This window comes from Micromesistius poutassou (assembly GCF_964030765.1).
Source record: "Micromesistius poutassou genome assembly, chromosome: 5".
NCBI classification, from domain to species: domain Eukaryota; kingdom Metazoa; phylum Chordata; class Actinopteri; order Gadiformes; family Gadidae; genus Micromesistius; species Micromesistius poutassou.
The window spans coordinates 21,909,768-21,937,267 of NC_140275.1; the positions used below are offsets into that span (position 1 = coordinate 21,909,768).

A 27,500-nucleotide genomic window follows, 5' to 3' on the forward strand; every position below is an offset into this window, starting at 1 on the left:
TGAAAGCAGAGTTTTAAAATAGGCACACATCTGTAAAAAGGTCTAGCAGACGGTTCTCTCTGGTTCTATTAATACATGAGGCTCCTCCGCACATCATTTCTACCTGTCCACCTTCTACAACATCAAACATCCCCAAATACCACCATGAAAGACACCCAATGTCTCCGGTCTGCCGTAAATAGACACAGCGTGTTCAGCCTTCAAGATAATCCATCCCATCCTTGTTGAGAATGATAACATCGCTGTCTGATAACATCGCTGTCTGCCAACAGCAGTCTTCAGTTGAAACATCAAATTGTTTAAAATATATAATTATTCCAGTACTGGTGTCCCTAGCATTAACCCTTCGCAGTCTTCAGAAGGGACAAATAAGTGGATAATGTTTTATCTTCTTCATGGTGTTCACATGTATTGATTACTGTGTGTGTGTGTGTGTGCGTGTGTGTGTGTGTACATGTGTGTGTGCATGTGTGTGTGTGTGCGTGTGTGTGTGTGCGTGTGTGGGTGTATGTGCGTGTGCATGTGTGTGCGTTTATGTGGATATGCGCGTGTGCGCGCGTGCGTGTGTGTGTGTGTACATGTGTGTACACGTGCGCGTGTGTGTGTGTGTGCGCGTCCCTCCAGGGGTGTCTCTCTAAGCTGGGTCCACTGCCTCGTATCCTGAGGGAGGTCTCTTCAGCGCTGGCTAACCCCGGGGGTCTGGTCCACCCCGGGGGTCTAGTCCACCCTGGGGGTCTGGTCCACCCTGGTGGTCTAGTTCACCCCGGTGGTCTGGTCCACCCCGGTGGTCTAGTTCACCCCGGTGGTCTAGTTCACCCCGGTGGTCTGGTTCACCCCGGTGGTCTGGTTCACCCGGGGGGGCTGGTCCACCCTCACCCAGGGGGCGGGGCCCACCACGCAGGGGGCGGGGTCAACCCGGGCGCAGGCTATCCAATGAGCTGCGCCGAGCCTCAGCGAGTGGTGTCACCGCCGCCGCTGTCCCCGCCCCTCTCCCCCCCGCTGGCGGGCTGCAACCTGTCCCGGGGCCTGCAGGGCAGCGTGGGGGCCGACGCCAGGTGAGCTCCACGGCCCCCCCCCCCCCCTCCCCCACTCCCCCCCTCCCCCCCTCACCTAACCCTCACCTTAAAGGTCCCATGCCATGGGCCCTTTAAGGTGAGGTGTGATTGGCCGTTTTGCACACATCACACATCTAGGTGGACACGCCCACCTGTGATGTCATAACAGACTTTCAAAGAGATTTTCAAAGCGGTTTGTAACGGCCAATCACAGCACACCTGGTGGCGTGATGTCATGGGACCTTCAGCTTCACGGCAACTCGCCTGAACGCATGACATTAAACACAGGTTAGGATAAGTACACGTATTGTTTTGCACTGGTTAAGATAACCAGCCTCAGCGTGGACACAGTGGATCACTGAACCACCCTGGGCGTGGCGGACAGCTCGGGCTCTCCTCCTCCACCGTGAGCCGCTCACACTTTAAACTATCTCTCTCCAAGCACCACCCATCCCATTTGTTTAATGTCTGAAACCAACAGGGTCCAACATGCAATGACTTTCTTTATTTTCTAAATCTGACTTCGTGAGTGAGAAGGGTTCACGTCCGTCTGAACGCCCGACCTAGCGTCAGCGTTTGGCCCGACACTCATCATCTGTTGACCACTTTATTTGCATGTGAAGCTTATTAACAGTGTGTGTGTGTGTGTGTGTGTGTGTGTGTGTGTGTGTGTGTGTGTGTGTGTGTGTGTGTGTGTGTGTGTGTGTGTGTGTGTGTGTGTAGTTTGGTAGACTTTACCAGGCTTCCATCTCCAACTCCAGAGAACAAAGACTTGTTCTTTGTTACTAAAGGATCCAGTCTTCAGCCCGCAACAGGTGGGTCCTTCTAGAACCCTTAACCCTTAACCAACCCTAAACACCATCACCCTTAACCCTTAACCAACCCTAAACACCATCACCCTTAACCCTTACCCAGCCCTCAACACCATCACCCTTAACCCTTAAACAACCCTAAACACCATCACCCTTAACCCTTACCGTGCCCTCAACACCATCACCCTTAACCCTTAAACAACCCTCAACACCATCACCCTTAACCCTTAAACAACCCTAAACACCATCACCCTTAACCCTTAAACAACCCTAAACACCATCACCCTTAACCCTTAACCAACCCTAAACACCATCACCCTTAACCCTTAAACAACCCTAAACACCATCACCCTTAACCCTTAACCAACCCTAAACACCATCACCCTTAACCCTTAAACAACCCTAAACACCATCACCCTTAACCCTTACCGTGCCCTCAACACCATCACCCTTAACCCTTAAACAACCCTCAACACCATCACCCTTAACCCTTAAACAACCATAAACACCATCACCCTTAACCCTTACCGTGCCCTCAACACCATCACCCTTAACCCTTAAACAACCCTAAACACCATCACCCTTAACCCTTAAACAACCATAAACACCATCACCCTTAACCCTTACCGTGCCCTCAACACCATCACCCTTAACCCTTACCCAGCCCTTAACACCATCACCCTTAACCCTTACCCAGCCCTCACCCTTTATGAAGCCTGACCCTGTGTCCCTTTATCCTAGCTCATCACTCAACTCCCAATGTTGAACTCATGACCCCATGACCCCATGACCCCATGACCCCATGAACCCCGTGGCCCCGTGGCCCCGTGGTCCCGTGGTCCCATGACCCCATGACCCCGTGACCCCGTGGCCCCGTGGCCCCGTGGTCCCATGACCCCATGACCCCATGACCCCCGTGACCCCATGACCCCGTGGCCCCGTGGCCCCGTGACCCCATGGCCCCATGACCCCGTGACCCCGTGGCCCCGTGGCCCCATGGTCCCGTGACCCCGTGACCCCGTGGCCCCGTGACCCCGTGACCCCATGGCCCCGTGGCCCCGTGGCCCCGTGACCCCGTGACCCCGTGACCCCGTGGCCCCGTGGCCCCGTGGCCCCGTGGCGGTGGCTGTAGCGCGCTGGCCCTTCATGTATTAAGCACCGCGTGCTCCTCGTGTGGTTCCTCCTCAGGCCTGCAGGGGTCTCCAGCCGGCAGCTCGTCGTACTCCGAGGCCAACGAGAACGAAGCGGGGCCAGAGCTAGCCAATGACCGGAGGGAGGCCGGCCCCGAGCTGACCAATGAGAGCCGGAGTCTGTCTCTGGTCGACCTGCAGGACTCGTCCCCCGGCGACGGGGTCGACGACGGCCAATGGCAGCGCAGGACGGGGCTCCTCCCGCTGTCCTTCCAGAACCCCGTGTATCACATGACCAGCACCTCGCCGCGGCAACCGCAGCAGCAGCAGACCGACGTCACGCCCTCCGACGGCTCCGCCGGTTCCCATGGCAACCCCGAGGAGAGGACCGCCACCGTGGGGACCAAGCCGGCGTTCCTCACCCAGATGTCTGTGGGCCTGGGCGGGGGCGAGAGAGGGGAGAGAGCAGTGGAGAGAGCAGTGGAGAGAGGAGAGAGAGGAGAGAGAGGAGAGAGAGGAGACCGCATGTCCGCTCTGTCCAGCAGCAGCAGTGGGGAGGAGTACTCACGCCGACACATGTCACTGAACGACCCTCCGCACGGCAACGCGCCCGGTGAGGACCCTGCTGAAGCCTCCCTCCTCGCTCCTTGCTCTGCTCCTAGTGCTCTCTCCTCTCTCCTCTCTCCTAGTGGTGTCTCCTCTCTCCTCGCGGTCTCTCCTCTCTCCTAGCGGTCTCTCCTCTCTCCTAGTGCTCTCTCCTCTCTCCTCTCTCCTAGTGGTGTCTCCTCTCTCCTCGCGGTCTCTCCTCTCTCCTAGTGCTCTCTCCTCTCTCCTCTCTCCTAGTGGTGTCTCCTCTCTCCTAGCGGTCTCTCCTCTCTCCTAGCGGTCTCTCCTCTCTCCTAGTGCTCTCTCCTCTCTCCTCTCTCCTAGTGGTGTCTCCTCTCTCCTAGCGGTCTCTCCTCTCTCCTAGCGGTCTCTCCTCTCTCCTAGTGCTCTCTCCTCTCTCCTCTCTCCATCGGTCTCTCCTCTCTCCTAGCGGTCTCTCCTCTCTCCTCTCCCCTCTCTCCTAGTGGTGTCTCCTCTCTCCTAGCGGTCTCTCCTCTCTCCTAGTGGTGTCTCCTCTCTCCTAGCGGTCTCTCCTCTCTCCTAGCGGTCTCTCCTCTCTCCTAGCGCTCTCTCCTCTCTCCTCTCTCCTAGTGCTCTCTCCTCTCTCCTCTCTCCTCTCTCCTAGCGGTCTCTCCTCTCTCCTAGCGGTCTCTCCTCTCTCCTAGCGGTCTCTCCTCTCTCCTAGCGCTCTCTCCTCTCTCCTCTCTCCTAGTGCTCTCTCCTCTCTCCTCTCTCCTCTCTCCTAGCGGTCTCTCCTCTCTCCTAGCGGTCTCTCCTCTCTCCTAGTGCTCTCTCCTCTCTCCTCTCTCCTAGCGGTCTCTCCTCTCTCCTAGCGCTCTCTCCTCTCTCCTAGCGGTCTCTCCTCTCTCCTCTCTCCTCTCTCCTAGCGGTCTCTCCTCTCTCCTAGCGGTCTCTCCTCTCTCCTAGCGGTCTCTCCTCTCTCCTATACAGCAGCTCTATGACGTCCTGCTGCGTGTGCTTGTGTCTCTAACGCCAGTGGCCCCCCTTGGCCCTCGTCAGAACTCAGCGGGCCCCTCTACCGGACCCCAGCGGCGCATAGACCAGCCGCCGCCGCCCTCCTCGGCGCCGCCGTGTCCGCCCCGCGGCCGCACCCCCCCCACCATCCTCACCAGCGGCACCTCCGCCTACCCCCCCCGGCCCGCGTCCGGCAGCATGATGTCATCCAGCCCCGATTGGCCCAGCAGCGGCCAATCCCGTCTGAGGCAGACCTCGTCCTCCTCCAAAGGGGACAGCCCTGAGAAACTGCGACCCGTTACCAAGGTAACCAGCACGACGGGGGTGGGACGACCCGATGCTGTAGGCAAGCCTTAGGATTAAAGAGGGGGACATGGGTCAGATCAAAAGGTGAAATGATCGCACTGCGTGAACAAGGTGTGGTAACGCAAAACCCTTTGTGTGTGTGTGTGTGTGTGTGTGTTTGTAACCTCTGTGCACGTGCGCTTTTCTGTGTGCTATGCACGTGCGCTTGTGTTCTGTGTTTTGTGTGTGTGTGCCTTGTCTCTGTGTGTGTATGTACATGCACTAGGCCCCATCCCCAGTAAATCCAGGTGCACTGGACCGCACTGCTGCCTGGCTGCTTAATATGAACTCTGGCGCCCCCTATGGAGAGACAGAGGATGACGAGTCCCTCAGTGAAAAGGTAGCAGACTGGTTTCCTTCACATCGACGGACAGGAATGAGAAAGGCATGCCTCGCATGATGAACAATTCTTGACAATCATAATGATCGTCTTAACATATTGATGGTAAAATAAGATAATCCTGCCTGTTGTAGCTGTTAATAGATATGTATGAACTACTGGACCTTATTCAGTCTTTAAGAAGCACTGCAAGCTTCCTATCCAATTCATTGTCATTGTAAGGAGTTCTTCAAGTGAAGGTTTAGTCGTTTAACTTTGGTTTCCTGACCTGTGTTCAACATGTGGTTGACCTGTGGTTTTATTTGAGTGCCTCAGTGCTCTGTGAACGATTACACAAGCTCATTCCATGTTGTCCTGTCCCTCTGTGTGTGTGTGTGTGTGTGTGTGTGTGTGTGTGTGTGTGTGTGTGTGTGTGTGTGTGTGTGTGTGTGTGTGTGTGTGTGTGTGTGTGTGTGTGTGTGTGTGTGTAGTACCAGCAGGAGATCGCTATGCTCCAGGAGAGGTTACGTGTTGCGGGGATGCGGCAGGAAGAATGTGAGGCCAGACTGATGCTCCAGGACCAGCACAACCAGAGGATGCTTCAGGAATACCAGGTGCACACATCACCTATATCTACTTACAGTAACCTATGTTACATACATTAACATGAGGGTGCTACAGGAGTACCAGGTACACACATCACCTATATCTACTTATAGTAACCTATGTTACATACATTAACATGAGGGTGCTACAGCTGTACCAGGTACACACATCACCTATATCTACTTATATAGTAACCTATGTTACATACATTAACATGAGGAGGCTACAGCTGTACCAGGTGCACACATCACCTACATCTACATATAGTAACCTATGTTACATACATTAACATGAGGGTGCTACAGCTGTACCAGGTGCACACATCACCTATATCTACATATAGTAACCTATGTTACATACATTAACATGAGGGTGCTACAGCTGTACCAGGTGCACACATCACCTATATCTACATATAGTAACCTATGTTACATACGTTAACATGAGGGTGCTACAGCTGTACCAGGTACACACATCACCTACATCTACATATAGTAACCTATGTTACATACGTTAACATGAGGGTGCTACAGCTGTACCAGGTGCACACATCACCTATATCTACATATAGTAACCTATGTTACATACATTAACATGAGGAGGCTACAGCTGTACCAGGTGCACACATCACCTACATCTACATATAGTAACCTATGTTACATACATTAACATGAGGGTGCTACAGCTGTACCAGGTGCACACATCACCTATATCTACATATAGTAACCTATGTTACATACGTTAACATGAGGGTGCTACAGCTGTACCAGGTACACACATCACCTACATCTACATATAGTAACCTATGTTACATACATTAACATGAGGGTGCTACAGCTGTACCAGGTGCACACATCACCTATATCTACATATAGTAACCTATGTTACATACATTAACATGAGGGTGCTACAGCTGTACCAGGTGCACACATCACCTATATCTACATATAGTAACCTATGTTACATACGTTAACATGAGGGTGCTACAGCTGTACCAGGTACACACATCACCTACATCTACATATAGTAACCTATGTTACATACGTTAACATGAGGGTGCTACAGCTGTACCAGGTGCACACATCACCTATATCTACATATAGTAACCTATGTTACATACATTAACATGAGGGTGCTACAGCTGTACCAGGTACACACATCACCTATATCTACATACAGTAACCTATGTTACATACATTAACATGAGGAGGCTACAGCTGTACCAGGTGCACACATCACCTATATCTACTTATATAGTAACCTATGTTACATACGTTAACATGAGGAGGCTACAGCTGTACCAGGTACACACATCACCTATATCTACTTATATAGTAACCTATGTTACATACATTAACATGAGGGTGCTACAGGAATACCAGGTACACACATCACCTATATCTACATATAGTAACCTATGTTACATACATTAACATGAGGGTGCTACAGCTGTACCAGGTGCACACATCACCTATATCTACATATAGTAACCTATGTTACATACATTAACATGAGGGTGCTACAGCTGTACCAGGTACACACATCACCTACATCTACATATAGTAACCTATGTTACATACATTAACATGAGGGTGCTACAGCTGTACCAGGTGCACACATCACCTATATCTACATATAGTAACCTATGTTACATACATTAACATGAGGGTGCTACAGCTGTACCAGGTACACACATCACCTACATCTACATATAGTAACCTATGTTACATACATTAACATGAGGGTGCTACAGCTGTACCAGGTACACACATCACCCACATCTACATATAGTAACCTATGTTACATACGTTAACATGAGGGTGCTACAGCTGTACCAGGTACACACATCACCTACATCTACATATAGTAACCTATGTTACATACATTAACATGAGGGTGCTACAGCTGTACCAGGTGCACACATCACCTATATCTACATATAGTAACCTATGTTACATACATTAACATGAGGGTGCTACAGCTGTACCAGGTACACACATCACCTACATCTACATATAGTAACCTATGTTACATACATTAACATGAGGGTGCTACAGCTGTACCAGGTGCACACATCACCTATATCTACATATAGTAACCTATGTTACATACGTTAACATGAGGGTGCTACAGCTGTACCAGGTACACACATCACCTACATCTACATATAGTAACCTATGTTACATACGTTAACATGAGGGTGCTACAGCTGTACCAGGTACACACATCACCTACATCTACATATAGTAACCTATGTTACATACATTAACATGAGGGTGCTACAGCTGTACCAGGTGCACACATCACCTACATCTACATATAGTAACCTATGTTACATACATTAACATGAGGAGGCTACAGCTGTACCAGGTGCACACATCACCTATATCTACATATAGTAACCTATGTTACATACATTAACATGAGGGTGCTACAGCTGTACCAGGTACACACATCATCTATATCTACATACAGTAACCTATGTTACATACATTAACATGAGGAGGCTACAGCTGTACCAGGTGCACACATCACCTATATCTACTTATATAGTAACCTATGTTACATACGTTAACATGAGGAGGCTACAGCTGTACCAGGTACACACATCACCTATATCTACTTATATAGTAACCTATGTTACATACATTAACATGAGGGTGCTACAGCTGTACCAGGTGCACACATCACCTATATCTACATATAGTAACCTATGTTACATACATTAACATGAGGGTGCTACAGCTGTACCAGGTACACACATCACCTATATCTACTTATAGTAACCTATGTTACATACATTAACATGAGGGTGCTACAGCTGTACCAAGTACACACATCACCTATATCTACTTATAGTAACCTATGTTACATACATTAACATGAGGGTGCTACAGCTGTACCAGGTGCACACATCACCTATATCTACATATAGTAACCTATGTTACATACATTAACATGAGGAGGCTACAGCTGTACCAGGTACACACATCACCTATATCTACATACAGTAACCTATGTTACATACATTAACATGAGGGTGCTACAGCTGTACCAGGTGCACATATCAACTATATCTACATATAGTAACCTATGTTACATACATTAACATGAGGGTGCTACAGCTGTACCAGGTACACACATCACCTATATCTACTTATAGTAACCTATGTTACATACATTAACATGAGGGTGCTACAGCTGTACCAAGTACACACATCACCTATATCTACTTATAGTAACCTATGTTACATACATTAACATGAGGGTGCTACAGCTGTACCAGGTGCACACATCACCTATATCTACATATAGTAACCTATGTTACATACATTAACATGAGGAGGCTACAGCTGTACCAGGTACACACATCACCTATATCTACATACAGTAACCTATGTTACATACATTAACATGAGGGTGCTACAGCTGTACCAGGTGCACATATCAACTATATCTACATATAGTAACCTTTATTAACATGCATCATTAACATGAGGAGGCTACAGGTGCACATATCAGCTATATCGACATATATTAATTTATGTTAACATGCCACATTAACATGAGGAGGATGATGAACATCGTTCACATGTATGGCCATGCAGCCTTGTTACAGGTATGCCAGGTTGAAATGATTAGCATATATGGAGTTAGTGTAATGAGACTCAGTGTGTGTCTGGTGCTTCCAGGCCAGGCTGGAGGACACGGAGAGCCGCCTGAGACGACTTCAGGACGACAAGGACCTCCAGATGAACAGCATCATCAGCAGGTGTGTGTGTGTGTGTGTGTGTGTGTGTGTGTGTGTGTGTGTGTGTGTGTGTGTGTGTGTGTGTGTGTGTGTGTGTGTGTGTGTGTGTGTGTGTGTGTGTGTGTGTGTGTGTGTGTGTGTGTGTGTGGCCCTGCAGATGTGTCGACCTGCCAGTGTTTCAGGGGCTGTGGTGATGTGTGTGTGTTGTTGACCTGTTAGTGACGTGATGCTGGTGTGACGTCGGGCGTCGTCATGTGACCAGCGGTGTTTGCTCCACTGCAGGTTGATGACCGTGGAGGCTGAGCTGAAGAAGGACCACTCAGACATGCAGGCCGTGGTGGACTCCAAACAGAAGATCATAGAAGCACAGGTTTGTGCCACTTTCTCACTGCCTTTCCAGTTTGCCATTTTGTTAGTAAAAAAAATCTTTTTTAGCGAAGCAACTAAAAAAAACACGTTTAAAGTATTCCTGTCTGCGTTTTAGTAACTCTGTGTCTGTGTCTGTGCCTCCAGGAGAAGAGAATAGCCAGCCTGGACGCCGCCAACAGCCGGCTGATGGCCGCCCTCACACAGCTGAAGGAGCGCTACACGGTGACGTCACAACGCAACGGCCTGTCACCCAGCAACAGCTCCGCCTTGCAGATCACAGAGAACGGGGAATTCCGCAACTCAGGCAACTGCTGAGACACCCAATCAATCAATCAATCATTCGGTGACCGGACGCCCCTGGCAACCCTTGAAGTAGGAGCAATTCCAATTGGTCGACAACTGCTACTTTTGCGATAGATGCTGCATGAGAGAATGCGACGGGGCTCAGGAGGGGATTCTGTTCATGGACAACGGACACTCACTCAGACTGGAGAGAAGGTATGAAAAGGATCAATCAACTGCTGTCATCTTACTTATTGTAAAGCTGTCAATCAAAAGTATTTTCCTACACTGTAACCACGGCGACTGCGAATGATGGAATGGCTAACCCTACAGTCTGTCCTTTAGCCGCGTGCGCCCCCCCTCCTGATGATTCACAGTTTGCGTCCAAAACTGTACAAACTGTCCACTGTGGGTGTGAATCCCGGGCTTCCTGTGTTCTATGGCGACGACCCTCCGAATGGGAGCTGGTGGGTACAATACCAGGGAAGGGGACACACATTTTCTTTGTCATTTGCATCAAGGGGGGGAGGGAGGGATTAGGATCAAACGTGTATCTGTAACCCCTGTGACTGGCAGCTGCCAAAGGGGACGAGGCCTAGTGTGATGGTAGTGCTACTAGTGTGATGCCATCAACCCCACCCCGTATCACTGTCCCATTACCTGTTACCCCGCCCCTGGCCTGCTCTCCTATTGGCTACCCGCGCTGCTGTTGCTAGTTGCTATGTAAAGACTGTTCGGATGCAAGACGTTGTTTTAAGGGGATGTTTTGGTAAAGAGGAAAAGGAGGCAATCAGAACAATTTTGGCCACCGATGTACTTCCCCTGTCTGTGTAGGACTCTGGACTGTAGACTGTATCTCTGTGTCTGAAATGAGGAGGTAGGTTTCAGCCTTTGTTAGGATGTAAACGTTCTGCCTCAGACTTTATTGAACTTGTTTGAATCAGTTTCACTGACAAAAAAATATGAATGGATATAGGGAGTAACAAATATAGTAACAAATATATATATATATATATATATATATATATGTGTATATATATGTATATATATACATACATATTGCCATCAGATCAAAAAAAATAGTTTTTAGTATCGATGATACGTATTGTTTAGGTATTGATGAATGAAAATGTTTTTTTTTTATGATGAACAAATTTTTTGAACTGACTGTCAATTGTATTTCATTCTTTGTGAGTAGAGAGAGAGAGACCGCTTGCCAAAAGACTTCCCTATGGCCCTCATTGACCTAGCAGCCATCTCGGCTCTTAACGCTAGCTGGACTGTGGAAACTGATGCGGAAGATGGCCGCTAGATGTACCAGGTCTCAAGTTCTGCTCTCTCCGCTGTGTTGACTAGTTATAGCTGACTTAACTGTCAGGCTTCCTGAGATAAAAACATGTGTATTTTTACTCCGCAGTCAACCTGTATGCAAGACTCTGTAATTATACATGTAACGGTCATTCTGTATAAAGACCAGCTGCTCCAATGGAAAACCGCAGCATCTATAAAAAGAAAAAACATAAAACGACTATATCAAACTGACTGCTGGCCAAATAATAGCTCTTTTCAATGTATTAAAGATGTTTATTGATCTTGAGGAAGAGATTTTCTGTAAAGATGAAATATGAATTGTTATAGTTTTAAGTGTCAATCAAAGTTTGAGTAAACAGCAGCAGAATATATCATCCCATCAGTTAATATGTTTTGTTTCATTCCATCTGAACCAGGGACTTCATCTATGAGAGACATCATCTTTAAACTGAACTGTATAACCAGCAAATTATTATGGAGGACCAAACCTGCCATAAGTGCAAATGTATGGAGAAGTAATTGTATGTCTCAATAAATGCATAAAATATGTCTTGGAAAACATAGAACGTAATATATATAAAAGAAAAAAATAAATATTTATTTTCTTTCATGTTTACATTTATTTTCCTTGATTTGATTTTGAAGTGATTTATTTTTCCATACATAAGGGGATGACACATTAGCCAACACTGGACTCTTATTGTTTAATTTCCAGGTGATTTATGCATTTTGTTATGTTTTTTTACATATTATGTTGCAGATATTAAGAGTTTATACAAGCTAAACGTGTTGCAAACCATTTTTGAATATTAAATTGCAAACACAATGCCAAATTTATATAATAATTCTCTCTCTCTGAACTTATCAAACATTGCATTCTCAATGCATAAACTTCTGCAGCAGTTTCAGTTGAACAGTACAAACTAGCACACAGTCCAGCCACGGCCGGTTAAAGGACATCACTCCACCAAGTGCTCAGCACAACTCAACAGCCAAGTTGGTACAGAAGATTGGATGGAGGCAAGAATAGTGGAAAATCTTTGAGAGGAATGGTGGAGTGTCTCTTTAAATAAAACCCAGACACCACCACCGGATCGGTTTGCATTAGAGGACTCGCCCTCTAGGTTAAACACACACTACTGCACGGATGACCTCTGATTGGCTGATACGGTTACCCCGTCCCCTGCTGATTCATCAGCGTTGATATGACACACCTGTCCTCAGCTCACTGAACTGAAAGGCTGTTAACAGGAGAGCCTGCAGCCCTGCCCGGAATTAAATAAACCTGAAAGCATCTTGGAAGTCCTTATGTGTTTGGTTTGAGTTATGAAATAAATACATGGAAATGGCTTATTGAATGTATCTATGTTTTAATGGTAGCTGAGGTCTTGATGAGCTAAGCGGTTCTGTTTTGCATAATTAGGAGGTAGAAGGAGGATGAATACTGGCTTTAGAACATGAACACGATGCAAGGGGGGCTTATCTTTAAAGGGGACATATTATACCACCAGGTGTGTGTGATTAGCCGTTACAAGCAGTTTTGAAAACGTGCCGCTTCTGACATCACAGGTGGGCGTGTCCACCTAGATGTGTGCTGTATAGATCAGTCCACCAGCCCACCCGGTGGACTGTGGCAAACGTTGCTCATCTATCCGTCATATATAGGTGGACACGCCCACCTGTGATGTCAGAAGAGGCAGATTTTCAAAAAACGGCTTGTAACGCCTAATCACACTCACAACTGGTGGTATAATATGTCCCCTTTAACTTCCGACGTCATTTGCTTTTGATAGACGGCTTTTGATAGATTCCAGCTCTTTTTTTTTTATCCTGGTAAGTGATGTGATTTTCATGTTCTTTCATCTTTTGATCAGTCCTCAGTTCACACTTCCTCCACCTGAGGGAGTAAGGTATCCACCGGGCCCTTTAGACCAGGTGACCTCTTGGGGTGAAGTGCAGCAGCAGGAGATAGACGCCTCACAAAGCTCATCCCGGTGAAGGCCTCGACCGAGGTCGCACTCCAGAGGCCTTCTCACAGGGGCAGAGGCAAGCACAGGTCCGCTCCTTTATGGAACAGATAGTACGTATAGCCTACGTGTTTATATATATATATATATATATATATATATATATATATATATATACTGTATGTTTTATGTCTTGGTGCACTTCAGTTTGAAGCTGCTCCACCTTTTTATTTTTATTAACCATGTGTAAAATAATGACAAATAAAATGCAAGAAACAAAATAAACACTGAAGTTGAGTATAGGATATCTTTAACATCATCATTTTCCTGTATCTGGTCAGTCCACTCAAACATCACAAAACACAAAACACAAAACATCTCATGCTGATGGAGTTGATTTATCGACGCGCGGTTATACATGCATAGATAAATCAACTACATCAGCGTTAGAGGATAGCTGTTCTTTTACCTGCCCTTTGGTTTTTAAACCTAATTTGCCTCCAAATGTTCTATATTCATCTTCCAAGTTGGCCTTTCCTCAAACCACAAGCTTAAATATATAATACCTAATTCACGCCCATATTTGTTCACTCCCCCCCCACCCACTCCTTCTATCTTCCTCTTGAGCATATTATAAAACATGTTGTTATTGTTATTGTTATTATAAAACATGTTTGGCCACTGACTCTGAATCTCCACATTAATGGTGACCATTCCTCCACCGCCTCTTGCATCTTCCTCATCGCAAACGAGCTGTTTCTCCCTCTTGCTTTCTCTCTCCCCCCGGACCAGTCTCCCCTCTATGCTCGGAGGCCTCTGATTGGTTCAGGACTTCCCACCACCCTACTGGCTTGTGTTAAACTTGATGTTCATCGTATATTCTGGTGGCTTATCCTGGTCTGTTGTTTAGACCCTCCTAATCTCTTGGGAGCTTCTCTGCCTTGTATTTCCAATAAACATCACATTTGATAAATACCTCTTTATTGACACTATAATTGAGAACAAGTCACATATGTAAAACACACGTGTATATAGAAGAAGAATCATTGAATTTATATAGCGCTTTTCAAGTCCCCAAAGCGCTTTACAGTGAAGAGGACCTAAACACCACCAATGTGCAGCACCCACTTGGGTGATGCAAGGCAGCCAATCTGCGGCAGAACGCTCACCACACACCAGCTTGAGGTGGAGAGTGAGGGAATTAATATATAATATTAATATATATTAATATATATCTGTTTAAAATGTACATGTTTAACATGTACATGACTGATTCCACTAAAATGTAATGATTTGCCACTAAAACGTGTATTCCCCGTAATATACGGAAGAGCAAGTATCTGCTAGTGCAACACTTCCACTACTCCTCTGAACTCAAGAGACGTTATCTGGCAGAGATGGCCTGGAGACTACCGGTCATCTTCATGATGTTCGGGACAAACAGCAGTCCGGAGGCCCTCTCTATGGTTTCTATGGGAACCAGGAAGCTCTCCAGTGGAACGTTTTCCTCCACGGGGTTGTTGGGCAGGACGTAGGACCGGAGCTCCACGCCCTGGCCCCCGGCCCGCTCCAGAATCAGCACCTACAGAACGCCCCGATCATTCAGTTAGCACCTTTATGACGTTTTATACCAACTTCATAGCAATCAAACATCAACCGCTATAGAGTCAAAGAGCTGACATCGGAGGACCCACCTTAAAGAAATGCGTTGGCACGGCAACGTGGTTTGGACCCAACACTTGGTAGTGAACGTAGAGCTTCCCGTCAGCCTCGGCTCTGTTCAACACATACAGTCTCGTTAGTCCCGCAAACTCTTATTTCTATCGCCGCTAGTGGGAGAGCCACCCATGGCGGCGCCACTGTGGAAAACAAAAACCTTGGGAGGACCCTAGAACATTTCATAAATATTATTATTACGACCAGCTAGGATAAAGTCTTTCTGTCTGTCGGCCTGTCCGTTTCTCACACTTGGGGGTAGGTGTCAAAGTGCACCAAAGCATTCAAATAATCTTCTAACAGGGCTTGTACAGTACATCATAATGCATCATGGGGGTAGGGATTGGGTACCTGGGCAGGTAGAGGGGTAGGGATTGGGTACCTGGGCAGGTAGAGGGGTAGGGATTGGGTACCTGGGCAGGTAGAGGGGTAGGGATTGGGTACCTGGGCAGGTAGAGGGGTAGGGATTGGGTACCTGGGCAGGTAGAGGGGTAGGGATTGGGTACCTGGGCAGGTAGAGGGGTAGGGATTGGGTACCTGGGCAGGTAGAGGGGTAGGGATTGGGTACCTGGGCAGGTAGAGGGGTAGGGATTGGGTACCTGGGCAGGTAGAGGGGTCCGGTGCAGACGTAGACATTGAGGTATTGTTTGGTCAGGGAACGACACAGCTGCTCCAAGTTGTTCCAGGCCTTCCGGTTCAGATGAGGACACTTGAAGACAAGGGGATATTTTTTTTTACTGGCTAAGAAGTCAACAGAAAAGGATTCTTCCTAAAATCTTGGATCCCGAAATTTGACAATGCTGAAGCCAAACTTTTTCAGGGGAGGCTGCACAAGCTGTCTTCCTACCTATGGGATTAGTTGACCAGTGCTGGCCGAGTTTTCATTCTCTGATGGACCAAGGAAGAGTACCGACTATGGGAAGACGAAGCTATCGTTTTTAGTTATCAGTCCACTTCTGGATACAAGACCATGTTCAGCCAGCGCACGTTTGCTGTGGTTCCGCCGGTCAGGTTGTTTCCAGTAGAGACCCATTCCATGTAGCACACGTCTACAGAGCCCCGCCCCCAGCAACACAATTGGAACGAAAAACATGTGGAGCAAAAGAAAATGAAATGCCCTGGTGACCCAGATTTGAGCTCACCTGCCATCAGATTTACAATATTAATCTAAAGTTTGACTTGTGAGACTAATGTTAGAATGGTATTTATCTGAAACATATTCAACAGAAAGCCTGAGAAAATGCTGCACAAGTATGTATGTATTTTCTTAGTTTCTTACCTGTGGAGAAACATTACTAAGAATGAAGGTGTCATCCATGGCTTTTTGACTCCATTTGTGATTGGCTGCTGCTGCCAGGTGACCTCGATCGAAGCCACTCCCCTTGTAGTCCTGGTTGGTTGATCGGTGGTAAACGTGGACACTGCCAGCAGCACATAAGTCAGTCGGTAATAAGTTTGATACTAATACGTTCAAATTCAACTTTCAACTTTGTTTGTCCCCAGAGGGCAATTGGGTTTGCAGCAAGACATAGAGAGACAGCGGATGAAAGGTCAACAAATAAAATATGGGCATGTGTTTTACCAGCTTCTGAGGTGTTTTGAATAACAGGTTTAGCAGAGTGGCTGTAGCATAAGCAAACTGCAGCGGGTCAAGAGGATTCTCTAGTGTTGTATTCTCTGGTTTCCAGTCGTTTCTCTCAAATACTTCATGACTTAAGGAGGTCAGGCCTGTAGCCATTCAACACCTTCAACAAGTCAGTTAGCAGTCAGTAAGTCCATCAAGCAGCAGCAGGCGTTGGCTCCCAATGGTTACCTTTCATCTTCTTTGAAGTCGGAGTACTTCCTGTCCGACGAGCCCGTCAAGCCGCCCGGTGTGAGCTGTTCTATTACCCACGAGGCCGTGCGGGTGCGGGGGTCGTACGACGTGATGTAGGACTCCCTGCTCTTGATGTTGGCCAACGAGGGGAAGCCGTACTTCATCACAGCGCCGGGCTTTGAGCCAACCGGAGTCCCCTTGTACACCTACACAACACACTTCCTGATCACTAGGCGGTCCCTTTGTGATGTTTCATAATAACGTAACCATGTTATGCATCAGGTCCCTGATGCATATTCATGTCATAATAACATTACCATGTTATGCGTCAAGTCGATGTGATGCATAAGGGTCATAAAGCAGGTTTTGCATGGTTGACACATTTAGTAGGCTATGCTGGAGATGTAACTAGATGCCCCAATAGCATTGCTAAATCATCTCTCACACACACACACACACAGACACAGAGACACACACACACACACACACACACACACACACACACACACACACACACACACACACACACACACACACACACACACACACACACACACACACACACACACAGATGAGAGCTATAATTTATAATTAAATAGTCACATTATGAGCTACCAACCGTGAGCTCGGTGGCCGCCTCAACACTTGGTAGAGGGATGACGGGGACACGGGACAGTAAAGAGTGCAGCTCGTGATCTTGGAGTCTGTCAGTGGGGCAGACTGTGGGGTCGTCCTTCTGCAGACTGTGGAGAGAAGCTCCGACCCCTGTTCCAACAGCCAGGGACACCCCAGCGGCGAACCACCGCGAACGCAAAACACGCTGCATATTCCCTTAGAATATACAAATAATGTCTATTTTCGAAGATGTGATGAATTCTTAATATTATGATCCCTGATGTCTTGAGTCATGGACGCCGGACAAGTAGGATGTCACATTCGTTATTTGTGGAATCCTCCTCAGCTGTGTCTGAGTCAGACGCAGAGTGATGACGTCGTGTGCATACCAAATCGTCTCGCCAGAGGGCACGCAATCAGTGCAATCAGGCATCTCGATATTCTATACCAGTGGTTCTCCACTGGTCTAGCCTCAGGACCCCCATGTATCATCATTTAATCACGACCCAAAAATAAATCCAATATTTATTTAGCAATATTGCAGTAATCAACAATGCCTTCATGTACTGTTAAAAACATGGAGCGAACAAAAAGCTGCATCAATCAGGGCTAATTTCAATTAAATAGTCAGCCATTGAAACATGAATTATCATTGAAACATTAGTTAAAGCATCGGTTAATGTTTGGATTTGCTTTGCGACCCACTTTAAATGACCATGGTGACACCTATGGTGTCGCCACTTACCAATAGAGAATCACTTTTCCAAATGTACAGATACCCAAGGTGAAAGGCAGTCATTGTCATAAAGGTTCAGAAACCCTGAATGTAGCTATAGTGTTACTACTTAAGTGATTGTAATGTATGATTTTTTTCCTTTCATGTCTAATTATTTGAGTATACGTCAATCTGCTTCCCCGTCGGTCTTCATGCTTAGCCCTCTGTCAAATATAAAAAACACACTCAAATGAAAACCCAAAATGTATGCTTTGGTGTGCGCTCAAACATCAAATACTCATACTCTGAAATGTACATGTGTATGTGGAGTACTTTATTTCCCCATTGTCTCTGTTTTGTGACATCAATAAACAATATTTGAAATTGACAATGACAACAGCAGACATAAATACAAAATACTTCAAGGTAAAAAAAGTTTCATGTCAATGGTCACAGGTATTTTTATAATAAATAAAAAAAAATGTTTGTAGATTCTTAGATTCCACCTTCTGATAGAGCCTTGATTGTGTCCAATACTGTTCTACAAGGGGATTCTGATATTCGGGCCATTCTTTTCCATTCCTGGGCGCTCGTTTTGATCTTGATCTTGGTGATGGGTAGATATTTGCTCTGTGTCCAAGGAATATAACCTTAAATTCACTGGGCCCAGACAGGCGTCATCCGACCAGAGTTCCTCTTGCAGTCTTTTGATGACGAGACCCTTTACTAACCATCAGTGTCGGCAATCCAACAGCCCTTCAGCATTGGATAGCCACAGCTAGCATCAGACAGGCTAGCTTCAGAGGGCAGAGGTCAAGGGTCACGAAGCCAGGCGAGTGACGTAGCGAGGAGGCAGAGTTATTTTCGGTGTCGTCCATGCAGCCGTTCTCCTTCAAGCACACCTCCTTCTGGCAGAGCGGCCCTGTCGACACACACACACACACACATCACATGACCAGTGAGACCCTCGCCTGACCTCTGACCTCTGAGCCTTATCCATGGTGGGTGGAGGGTGGGTTTACCTGTGAAGTTGGCAGTACACACGCACTGCTGGAAGTCAACACACATCCCTCCATTTTGGCACAGCGTGATATCCTCATCACAGAAATTCGCTAGAGGAGGGTTACCAAGAGAGGGTCAATATAATAAGGACAGAAGAAGAAGAAGAAGAAGAAGAAGACTCAAAGTGCTTCATATAAAAACATCGTCATACAATAAAATGAAATAATAAAAGAAAATAGATAAATAAAAGAAAACAAAGTCAACGTTAAAAAATGAATTGTAGAAAGTGCAATGTATTTAAGATTAAGCAGAAAGCTAAAGCAAACATAAAAGTCTGAAATCTTAAATCTAATCTTAAATCTTAATCTTAAAAGTGGTCAGACATTCATTCTCCAAAATACTAAAACGATTTTGAAGTTGCAGAGACCAAATGACAGCACCACCTACGGTTTAATGGCTGCTGTTTGAGCAGGGCACTCGGCTGTCAAGCTCAACCCACGCCCCCCCCCCCCCCCCCCCCCCACCACTGCATGCCTTGTTCTGTAACACCACCACAATGATTGCGCGTCGTTTCACCGCAACTCTCAGCCCACACATCCCAGTGACTTCATCGTACCGTGTCGAAGTCGCACAATACACCAGTTTTGGGTTTTGCTTCCATCTATCATCATCCATCTAGAAAGCTCCATCACAGGGAGGAGAGAAGGAGGAGAGAAAGGAAGCTAGAGGAGGCTCACCGATGCAACCTCGCTGCCACCTGTAGCCGAGCTGGCAGGAGTCACAGCGCCGCCCGGTGACTCCCTCCTTACACGGACACAAGCCCTGCTCGTCACAGCGAGAGTTCAGACTGCCCTGCAGGTCACAGTTACACTCTACACACATATGCACACACACACACACACGCGCGCGCGTGCAAACCCACGCATGCATGCATGCATGCACACATGCACATACACGTGTTCAAACACACGCACCCACAGAACATACAAACATGCAAGTGCACGCACACACACACACACACACACACACACACACACACACAATTCAAGCCGTATTAGCATTGGTTAACATTGTGGTGTGTAACACAGTGTGTGTGTGTGTGTGTGTGTGTGTGTGTGTGTGTGTGTGTGTGTGCGTGTGTGTGTGTGTGTGAGTGTGTGTGTTGCTCTGACCAGAACAGACGTCTTCGGCGTTGAGGGGCGTGTCAGCCTCTCGGTAGTAGCCCACGCGGCAGGACTCACAGTTGCGGCCGCGGGTGTTGTGCTTGCAGCTCACACACGTCACCACGTTGAGGAAGTCGATGTAGCTGCAGCGGTTGGAGTGTTCGTTGCACTCGCAGTCTGAGGAGAGCGGAGCAGTGAGGGGGTTACCACGTTACCAAACCTAACAGTTACTGGGTCTGGAGTTCAGGAAGGTCACATTATTGCGGGTGGGATTTAAACAGAGGACACTGAGAGGCAAAACAACAGGGAACATGAGAACACTGCGATCCACTTCTTCCTCTAAACACCTCGTCTGATGTGGTTCAAGAAGTGGACCAGAGAGAGAATACTTGACTGAACTCGGCTGATTTTAATACACTTAAATCTCTGCAGTGTTCTAAATAATAGTCAGTCAGCCAGTTGGACCAGAACATTGAAAACAACTGAAGGATTGGCATAGCGAAGGAAATGGTTCAAAAGTTACCTATGAAAGTAGGTAGATAGGTAGGTAGGTAGGTAGGTACTAAGTGAGTAGGTAGGTACTAGGTAGGTAAGGAGGTAGGTACTAGGTAAGTAGGTAGTAGGTAGGTAGGTACTAGGAAGGTAGGTAAGGTAGGTAGGTAATGTAGGTAGGTACTAGGTAGGTAGGTAAGGTAGGTAGGTAATGTAGGTAGGTACTAGGTATGTAGGTAGGTAGGTAGGTACTAGGTAGCTATTAGGTACTTGGTAGGTGTATTAGGTACTAGGTAGCTATTAGGTACTTGGTAGGTGTATTAGATACTAAGTAGGCAGGTAGGTGCTAGGTAGGTAGGTGGATGTGCGGGTAGAAATAGTTTGGTAGGTATATCGATTTGTGGTTTATATTCGTTCTTACCCTGAAACGTGACGTAGGCTATTTTAGAGAGTTGGCTGAATTTTGGACCTCCTGGGATCAGTATTTTCTGGGTTTCTGACACACAAAATAATCCACGTAACCATAGTAACAGCCCACTAACAGATCACACAGCTCATTATTATGGCCAGTGTTTGTAGTTCACAATAGGCCACACTCTAAGCAAAAATACCCATTATGATTACTCAAAACTGGTTCTGTTACATTGTTTGCAACTACTGTTCACAACTACTGTGTTTATAGCACCATATTCACTACAGCTACTTTAACCTCACTACTCTTTTTCTATGATCATACTACAAATACTACCACTACTACAAGGTGACCAGATATATCCATTCACTGCATTGAACACATTACAATGCACTTGTATTGTGTCCAATCAAGTCAAAACTTTGAGCTTAGATGCAGGAAAATTAACATTTAACAATTTCACTTTAACAAAATGTCATCAGGTCTTGGACAAGTGATATAACCGCAATGAAAAAGCATGACATGGGATCTGTCCTCTGAATCCAGGCGGATCCCCAATAGTGCTACTACTGCTACTACGGTAGCTAGCACTATGCTTCACTAGCTGACCTTTTTTCTCTTTCTTTTCGACCACTTGTTTCAGATTCTTCGGCTCCTCCTTAGTGACTGTTTGAGAGAGAAAGGCGTCTTTTCATCAGTAGTTCATCAACTTATCCAGAGCATTTCCTTAATAATGGTGTTCAGTAGATGTTTGCTGTATTCCTGACTAATGATGAGTGTTCTGTGAGTGACTTAGACAAGTGTCTGCCAAACAACATGAAATGAAATAAGATATCCTCACTGCCCAGTTATCACAAACTAGGATGATCTACTTGGCTTTGTACCTTTTGCTTCCTTTCTCTCCTCTTGTAGCCTTGGGGTTTGACTAGGTCCGGCTTTTCCTAGGTCTGCTGCAATGTCAGATCCGCTAGGAGAGGAATCCACCCTAGAGCTCTCTTCTGTCATCTGCTTGGGAGGTGAATCAAGGCCGGCCTCTGGGGCTAAAGCCGAAGAACCAGCACTGTTGTCTTCAGAACTCTGCTCCACCTTACTCCCTTCAGGGGTTTCTGGCATCGCTTCAACTACAGAAATGTCTCCAGAATCATCAGACTTGGAATCTGAAGACTCAACAGTCTTTGGAGAAACATCTGCTGGATCTCCAGCCCCTGTGGGCTCAAAATCAGGATATTTTGCAACATCCAATTCTTGTTTAAATTCTGGCGAGTCAGAGACCCCTGGACTTGGGGTAGAGTCAGGGGAGTCCTGGTCTGAGGGCTCTGCACTTTCTGGGTCTGGAGGTCTTTCTGCAGGAGGGGGGCTTGGTTCTAAAGGTCCTAAATCTGAATATATTTCTGCAGAATAGTCCAAGTCTGGAGGGTTTTCTGTAAGCATAGTCCAGTCTGTATATTCTGACTCTGGCGGCCTTTCCGCTGAAGGAGTGAGTACGTCTGGAAGTATCTCTTCGGGTGGAAGGCTTGTTTCTGAAGGCCCTGATTCAGGTTTTTCCAGAGGTGCAGGGCTCAAGTCTAAGGATTGATCGTTTGATTCTGAAGGTCTTCCAGCAGGAGAGTCTGGGGGGCTTGATTCTAAAGCTGGGCTTGTAGAATCCGCTCCAGGGGTCTCCACCTGAGGAGTCACTAGGGTGTCTTGAGGTGGATCGGGAGCCCAAAACGAGTATGAAGTGTCTGTAGGAGGGGGAGGGGGTTCAGCAGTAGCTTCACTAGGAGTGGCCTCATCTGTAGAGCGGTCTGGTGCCTGGGAGGAGGAGGAGGCTGAGTCTGTGGGAGCATTAATGGGAGGTGAAACATCAGGAGGAGTCGTAGCTGCAATCTCGCTGGATAGAGGCTCGAGAGCATCAAGAGCCTGATTGGATGGTACTGTCTGAATTGCCGGCCCTAAAGCAGTGGTGGCTGAGCCAAAGACGGCTCCATCTTTGCTGGAGGTTGATGCTAGGTTGTCTGTTGCTAGGGAGGTTTCTTCAGGGGTGGAGGCGACAGGAAAGCTGGAGGTTCCGCTGACCGAAGGCCACACAGAGCTGGCCGTACTACTCGTATCATCAACTATGAAGGTACTAGTGTCGGCAGTAACAGTACTATACTTAGGAGGGAGAGTAGAAGTACCTGGGGTAACGGTACTGGTATCAGGAGTAACTGTAGTAGTTGTCATAGCGATACTTGTAGTTACAGGACTAGTATCAGCGGTAACGGTGCTGGTATCAGGAGTAACTGTAGTAGTTGTCATAGCGATACTTGTAGTTACAGGACTAGTATCAGCGGTAACGGTGCTGGTATCAGGAGTAACTGCAGTAGTTGTCGTAGCGATACTTGTAGTAGTTACAGGACTAGTATCAGTGGTAACGGTGCTGGTATCAGGAGTAACTGTAGTAGTTGTCGTAGCGATACTTGTAGTAGTTACAGGACTAGTATCAGTGGTAACGGTGCTGGTATCAGGAGTAACTGTAGTAGTTGTCGTAGCGATACTTGTAGTAGTTACAGGACTAGTATCAGTGGTAACGGTGCTGGTATCAAGAGTAACTGTAGAAGTAGTGTCAGCAGTGGCTGTTACAGTTGTTACAGTACTAGTATCAACAGAAACAGTACCGGTAGCAGTATCAGTAGTAGTAGTAGTGTCTTGGTTTGGACTGACAGTACCTGGGATGGCTGGTTCTCTGAAATCAGTTGAAGGGTAATCTGTGTAGGTCATATCAGTCAGGTCATAGATCTCCAAGTCAGACCACCAGTCACTCGTACTGGTACTGCCTGTTGTAGTGTCAGTACTGCTACCACCCCAGTCTGGGACAGCAGAGAATGCCTCACTAAAAGCACCAGTTCCAGCGGTAAAACTACTAGTCTCCCACAAATAAGTTGTGGTGGGACCTGACGGTGAACCAGTACTGGTCATACCACTTGTGGGAGGAGTGGTGGGAGTTGGTGTAGTGGTAGTAGTGGTGGTAGTAGTCATTGGTTTAGTGGTAGTGGTGGTAGTAGTCATTGGTGATGTGGTAGTAGCAGTAGTAAAGACAGTGGCTGGTTTTCCATCTGACGAAGAGGGGGGTCGAACAGAAGCTGTGAGAGAAGAAGAGTTAACCTACTAGTGAACATGATCAGAGCTATAGAACACACACACACACACACACACACACACACACACACACACACACACACACACACTATAATGCTAATATCTTTACATTCTTACAGGGAAACCTTTCAGCAGGTTGAGCAGGGGCTGTGGCTAATGCTGTACGCATCAGGTAGTTGCAGGAAAACATGCTGACGGTCAATGCTGAGCTCTCTGCAGACCCATTCCGTAAATCCATCTATCCAAAGGCTTCGTTATGGTTCCACGTTGACACAACGCAATGACCACGCAGTCGAGCTTACACTTTTTGGGAGGCGCATGTCAGGGTTAGGATTAGGGTCACCCCTTTGCGGTGGGTGCAAGGAGGCTCTGAAAGGACGTAATGAGTCCTTAAAAAGCCCTGCGTTGTGTCAACGTGGAACCATAACTAAGCCTTCAGTAACCATTCACTACAACCTTCTTGAAGACAACATTATTGGCCTGACTATGTCTGTGTGTCCTTTTATTTAAAATATATATTTTTTAGAAATGTATAAGACCTACCCGACAATACATTTTTCGCTCATCTCCTTGACTAAAAGCGGTATTCCACATTCAGCTCCCATGACCTGGCCAGTCTAAACAGACCATCACTCAGACCACATCTCTGTCCGAGGGTGTGACTCATCTGAATACAGGTCGATGTAGTCCCAATAAACAACAAATCCCACAATCCATTGCCATTATGCCGTTATCTCTTTCACTAGTGCAGAAAGGGCGAAGGGTGAGGTGGAGGGCAGGGGCTTTTCTACGGCTCTGAGGATCCTAATCCTAGCGTCTGGACTGGGAGTGGGGGTCCGACGGCAGATGGGAACATAGAATACAAAGCACAGAACAAAGGGGAACAGCAGGTACATAAATGAGGACTGATTGGCACAGGCAGGCGATTTGCTAAGATGCACGGAAAAGCAGTTAAACCGACATAGTGTAGTCTGAAAGACGGAACTTACTGTCCATGATGGCTGAGGCTTCACCTGAAAGAGAAAAGAGAGTAGAAACACAAATAAATCATCAGTGTGTGTTTCACGTAAGGTTGCACACAATTGTTGTCGATTATATGATTATTGTTGTTGATTAAAATTAAATAAAAAATCTTAACTGATGAATTGATTAATCATTTTGTATGTAAAATGTCATACTTTTGTTTAGAAATACATAAATCTGCTTGCTTTATGTGACAAGCAGTCAAGGAAAACACAAGTATTCATTTAATAATCAAATGTTACATTTTGTCAGGCATTAAGCATGTTATATGGTATGGACAGTATATATATATATATCTATCTATCTATGTACTGAAATGAAGCATTGATTTTCAAAATTGGACTTGGATTAATATTCTGTCCATGAACCAACAGATCAATGGACTGGTCACACTAGTGTTGTGTGTGTGTGTGTGTGTGTGTGTGTGTGTGTGTGTGTGTGTAATCATCATGCATGTGAGCGGCCAGACGTACAGATGTTGGCCGTGCCCGTCGGGACGGGCAGGTAGGAGCCGGGCCGCCAGCGACGGGACGTGAGCGGGCGGGAGCAGACCTGGCAGTCCTCCCCGCTGGTGTTGTGGTCGCACACACACCGCAGCGCCGTGCCACGCAACACACACTCAGAGGCGTGCAGGTTACACTTGCACCTATAGGCACGCGCACACACACGAACAAACACGCACGCACGCACGCACTCACGCACTCACGCACACACAGACACACACACACACAGACACACACACACACACACGCGGTTGGACAACGCTTATAAGTAATAGTTCATACAAGCATCATCAGTCATACACAGATGAATACATTAAGGTTGAAACAGCACGCGTGTTAATTGAATCAACTCTAGCACTTGTAGGGGAGATTTAATCTAAATTCATCTTAAGTGTCTCTCTAAGCAGTTGGTGCTAATCTGTGTGAGAGGGATTGGCTACTCTTTATCTACCGGTCAACACATGGACACACGCCATATGTCTCACTGGTAGATTTACACCAACGGTTACCTTGGATACCTTAACATCTACTAGGTCTCCTTGAGTACACAGTCTCACAGTGACCCATTTCAGAATCCCGTTTCACAGACACGGTCCAATCAGAATCAAACTGCGGCCCTAACCCCGGCCATAGCAGGAATCCCCAACATCACCAAATGAATGAATGAATGAATGAATGAATGAATGAATGAATGAATGAATGAATGAATGACCTTATGAACGTTGGGAGATGATGGAGAGGGGCCTCACCTGGCGGGGACGTCGATGTTGGAGATGGCGTAGAAGTACTTGAGCAGGTTGTCCCGCTGGACGTAGGTCCCGCCCAGGGCGGGGCGCAGCAGCCGCAGACGCAGGTTGGTGAAGGTGAAGAAGTCCCTGAGCCCCTTCACGGAGCCCATGCGGGTGTACAGCGCGTCCATGTTGATCAGCTTGGGGCCCGCGAAGACCCCGAAGCGCGCCCGCACCTCGAACACCACGTTCCTCTCCTCCTGTTGGTTGGTTGCACGGCCGTGTCAATCAAAGCAGGCCGCGGGACGTCCTGTGACTGTGCTACCGCCGTCCTGACCTTTGGTATTCTCGTAGAAACCAGATCACAATCTACATCTTTTTGTGACGTTGAATAATGCAATCAGTATATTCATACTAGGGGTAAAAAACTGTCTCTTGCCTCTGATTTACATTTAGAAGACGCTTTTATCCAAAGCGACTTAACCACCAGTCACACACCAACAGCCGAGTCAACCACGCAACGCAACAGCCAGCTCATCATCAGGAGCGGTTACAGACAGGTGTCCCGCTCAGGGGCACCTCCACACTCCAGCCAGGGATCAGAACCTGGCAACCTTCTGGCTACACTTCCACCCCCTCTACCTCCTGAGCCAAGCCCACCACAGCT

The 27,500-nt window shown here is 47.0% G+C and overlaps 3 protein-coding genes across 3 annotated transcripts in view; 1 reads left to right on the forward strand and 2 right to left on the reverse strand.

The window, feature by feature from the left end:
• Positions 1 to 10,283, forward strand: part of dab2ipa (DAB2 interacting protein a) — a gene marked incomplete at both ends in the record, with an annotated part of 27,244 nt that extends 16,961 nt beyond the window's left edge. The window contains 10 exons of the mRNA XM_084468233.1: positions 625 to 715; positions 926 to 1,055; positions 1,779 to 1,870; positions 3,056 to 3,610; positions 4,601 to 4,884; positions 5,150 to 5,263; positions 5,734 to 5,856; positions 9,541 to 9,620; positions 9,882 to 9,969; positions 10,113 to 10,283. Coding sequence (XP_084324359.1) covers positions 625 to 715; positions 926 to 1,055; positions 1,779 to 1,870; positions 3,056 to 3,610; positions 4,601 to 4,884; positions 5,150 to 5,263; positions 5,734 to 5,856; positions 9,541 to 9,620; positions 9,882 to 9,969; positions 10,113 to 10,283 — 1,728 coding nt within the window. The remainder of the gene's footprint in view (positions 1 to 624; positions 716 to 925; positions 1,056 to 1,778; positions 1,871 to 3,055; positions 3,611 to 4,600; positions 4,885 to 5,149; positions 5,264 to 5,733; positions 5,857 to 9,540; positions 9,621 to 9,881; positions 9,970 to 10,112) is intronic.
• Positions 10,284 to 14,536: 4,253 nt separating this feature from the next.
• endog (endonuclease G) lies at positions 14,537 to 17,988 on the reverse strand. The gene is made up of 6 exons (XM_084468049.1): positions 17,680 to 17,988; positions 17,058 to 17,266; positions 16,524 to 16,665; positions 15,844 to 15,953; positions 15,223 to 15,304; positions 14,537 to 15,110 (listed from the first exon to the last, which is right to left on the reverse strand). The coding sequence occupies exons 1-6, from the start codon at positions 17,884 to 17,886 to the stop codon at positions 14,913 to 14,915; spliced, it is 948 nt and encodes a 315-aa protein (XP_084324175.1). The 5' UTR covers positions 17,887 to 17,988; the 3' UTR covers positions 14,537 to 14,912.
• Positions 17,989 to 19,148: 1,160 nt separating this feature from the next.
• The window catches only part of ntng2a (netrin g2a), a gene marked incomplete at both ends in the record, with an annotated part of 11,120 nt that continues 2,768 nt past the window's right edge, over positions 19,149 to 27,500 (reverse strand). The window contains 8 exons of the mRNA XM_084468234.1: positions 19,149 to 19,312; positions 19,413 to 19,502; positions 20,130 to 20,244; positions 20,575 to 20,732; positions 21,469 to 21,543; positions 25,569 to 25,592; positions 26,076 to 26,248; positions 26,855 to 27,093. Of these exons, the coding sequence (XP_084324360.1) occupies positions 19,149 to 19,312; positions 19,413 to 19,502; positions 20,130 to 20,244; positions 20,575 to 20,732; positions 21,469 to 21,543; positions 25,569 to 25,592; positions 26,076 to 26,248; positions 26,855 to 27,093 (1,038 nt within the window). The remainder of the gene's footprint in view (positions 19,313 to 19,412; positions 19,503 to 20,129; positions 20,245 to 20,574; positions 20,733 to 21,468; positions 21,544 to 25,568; positions 25,593 to 26,075; positions 26,249 to 26,854; positions 27,094 to 27,500) is intronic.